This window comes from Trypanosoma equiperdum (genome assembly GCF_001457755.1).
Source record: "Trypanosoma equiperdum strain OVI genome assembly, contig: ctg_975, whole genome shotgun sequence".
Lineage (NCBI taxonomy): Eukaryota > Euglenozoa > Kinetoplastea > Trypanosomatida > Trypanosomatidae > Trypanosoma > Trypanosoma equiperdum.
The window spans coordinates 6,304-7,900 of record NW_027124948.1 but is presented as its reverse complement, the minus strand read 5'-3'; the positions used below and the strand labels follow the sequence as shown (position 1 = coordinate 7,900).

Sequence of the window (1,597 nt, the reverse complement as noted above, 5' to 3'; positions counted from 1 at the left end):
TCAACGCAACAGCCGGCTCTCCACTGTTTTCAGTACATCCGCTGTAACGGCTCTGATGCCCTGATTCCCATCCACAACTTCGGTTATACCACCGTAGTGTCCCATCAACCAACTTATTTCCTCGCGATATACTTCCAACCGTTTCGCCACCGTGTCGCGATGGTCATCTGTCCGCTGCACGAGGCGATTCCATAATTCTTTATCAGACTTTGGGGGTGGGTTAAATATTAAATGATACACATTTCCCGTCACGGGATCGGCACGACGGTGTTCAATGCGTTTGAAAACTTCTTCATCCGCTACATCCAACAAAATGAAGAGATGTGGAGGGCACATCCATGTATCCAATTCCATCGCCTGTTGTTTGGAGCGGGGGAAACCATCAAGCAGCCAACCAAACCGCTTCGCGTCGTCTTTTTGAAGGCGGCGGTAAACCAACTGAGAGATGAATTCGTCAGGGACTAAATCGCCTTCTTCCATCAACTGCGCCAACTCTCTGCCTTCCTCCGTATCCGCTGTTGCTTCTTCCCGAATTAAATCTCCAGTAGAAATATGTACAACACCAAACTTCTCTGCAATGGCTTCGCATTGCGTCCCTTTGCCGCTGCCGGGTGGGCCGGCGACAATAATCCTCGGTGGAACGGGTTCTTCCATCAGTTCCCCAATATAATGCATTGGATTTTCAGGAAGGTCCGTGACGAGTTTCTGTAGAATATACTCCATGAGTTGTGGTATATTTTTGTCTTTGAGGTAGGCAAACTTATTATCGGAAAGGTCCGCCATGGCTTGAAACTCTTTTTTAATGAAAGAAGGTAACAAAAATGAAATTAAATAAATAGGTTTCCTCTTTGCTTGTTCTTGTTCCTGCTACTACAACTCTTATAAACACGAGTAGATGTGCAGTCGCAAGTTGATAAATGCCTTTTAATTTCTCCTTTGGCTTGTTTGATTTCCCTTCTCGCTGTTTTAATTTGTTTCCTCCTTTGCTACTTCTTCCTAAAAGGTGTTGACACTTGGGTGAACCACCTCAACAAAACAATATTTTTGTTTTTAAGTGGCTTTACTTTTTATTTATTTGTACACGTACCCAAACAAGATTATGAAAATAACCAATGGAATACAGGAACTGCAACCAGTATTTCTTCTTTTCAATCTATTTCTTTCGAGGTTGAGCAAAAAATTCACAGCTCAGAAAAAAAAAAGAGAAAAGGCAGTGACGGCACCAAATAGGATATGAAAAGAAAAGAAGAAGAGAGGAAAGTAAGAAAAAAAAATTGAGAACAGTAGCAACAACAACAATAATAATAATAATCGCGAAAGCTTCGTCAAATCTAATAAATAGAACAGTAAAGGCATCACTAAAATAAATACCATTTATTTAGTACATCTGACGCTTTCACTCACTCCACACCCAACCCGTTTTTTTTGTCCACATTTCCTTCCCTTTTCCCTTCCCATTCTTTCTTTTTACCTTCTCTCTTCTCTTCTCTTATCTTATCTTTTCTTTTCTTCTTCTCTTTTTCTCCTCTTCTCCTTTTTTTTAAAGGTTTTTCCCCCGTTTTCATCCCATTTCTTTTATTCTTCAGTTCATTACACA

The 1,597-nt window shown here is 40.8% G+C and overlaps 1 protein-coding gene across 1 annotated transcript; it reads right to left on the bottom strand.

The window, feature by feature from the left end:
* TEOVI_000707000 (adenylate kinase, putative) lies at window positions 1-783 on the bottom strand (the record flags this gene model as incomplete). The annotated part of the gene is made up of 1 exon (XM_067227423.1): window positions 1-783. One exon carries the CDS (start codon window positions 781-783, stop codon window positions 1-3), a length of 783 nt encoding a protein of 260 aa, XP_067083524.1.
* Window positions 784-1,597: the final 814 nt, after the last annotated feature.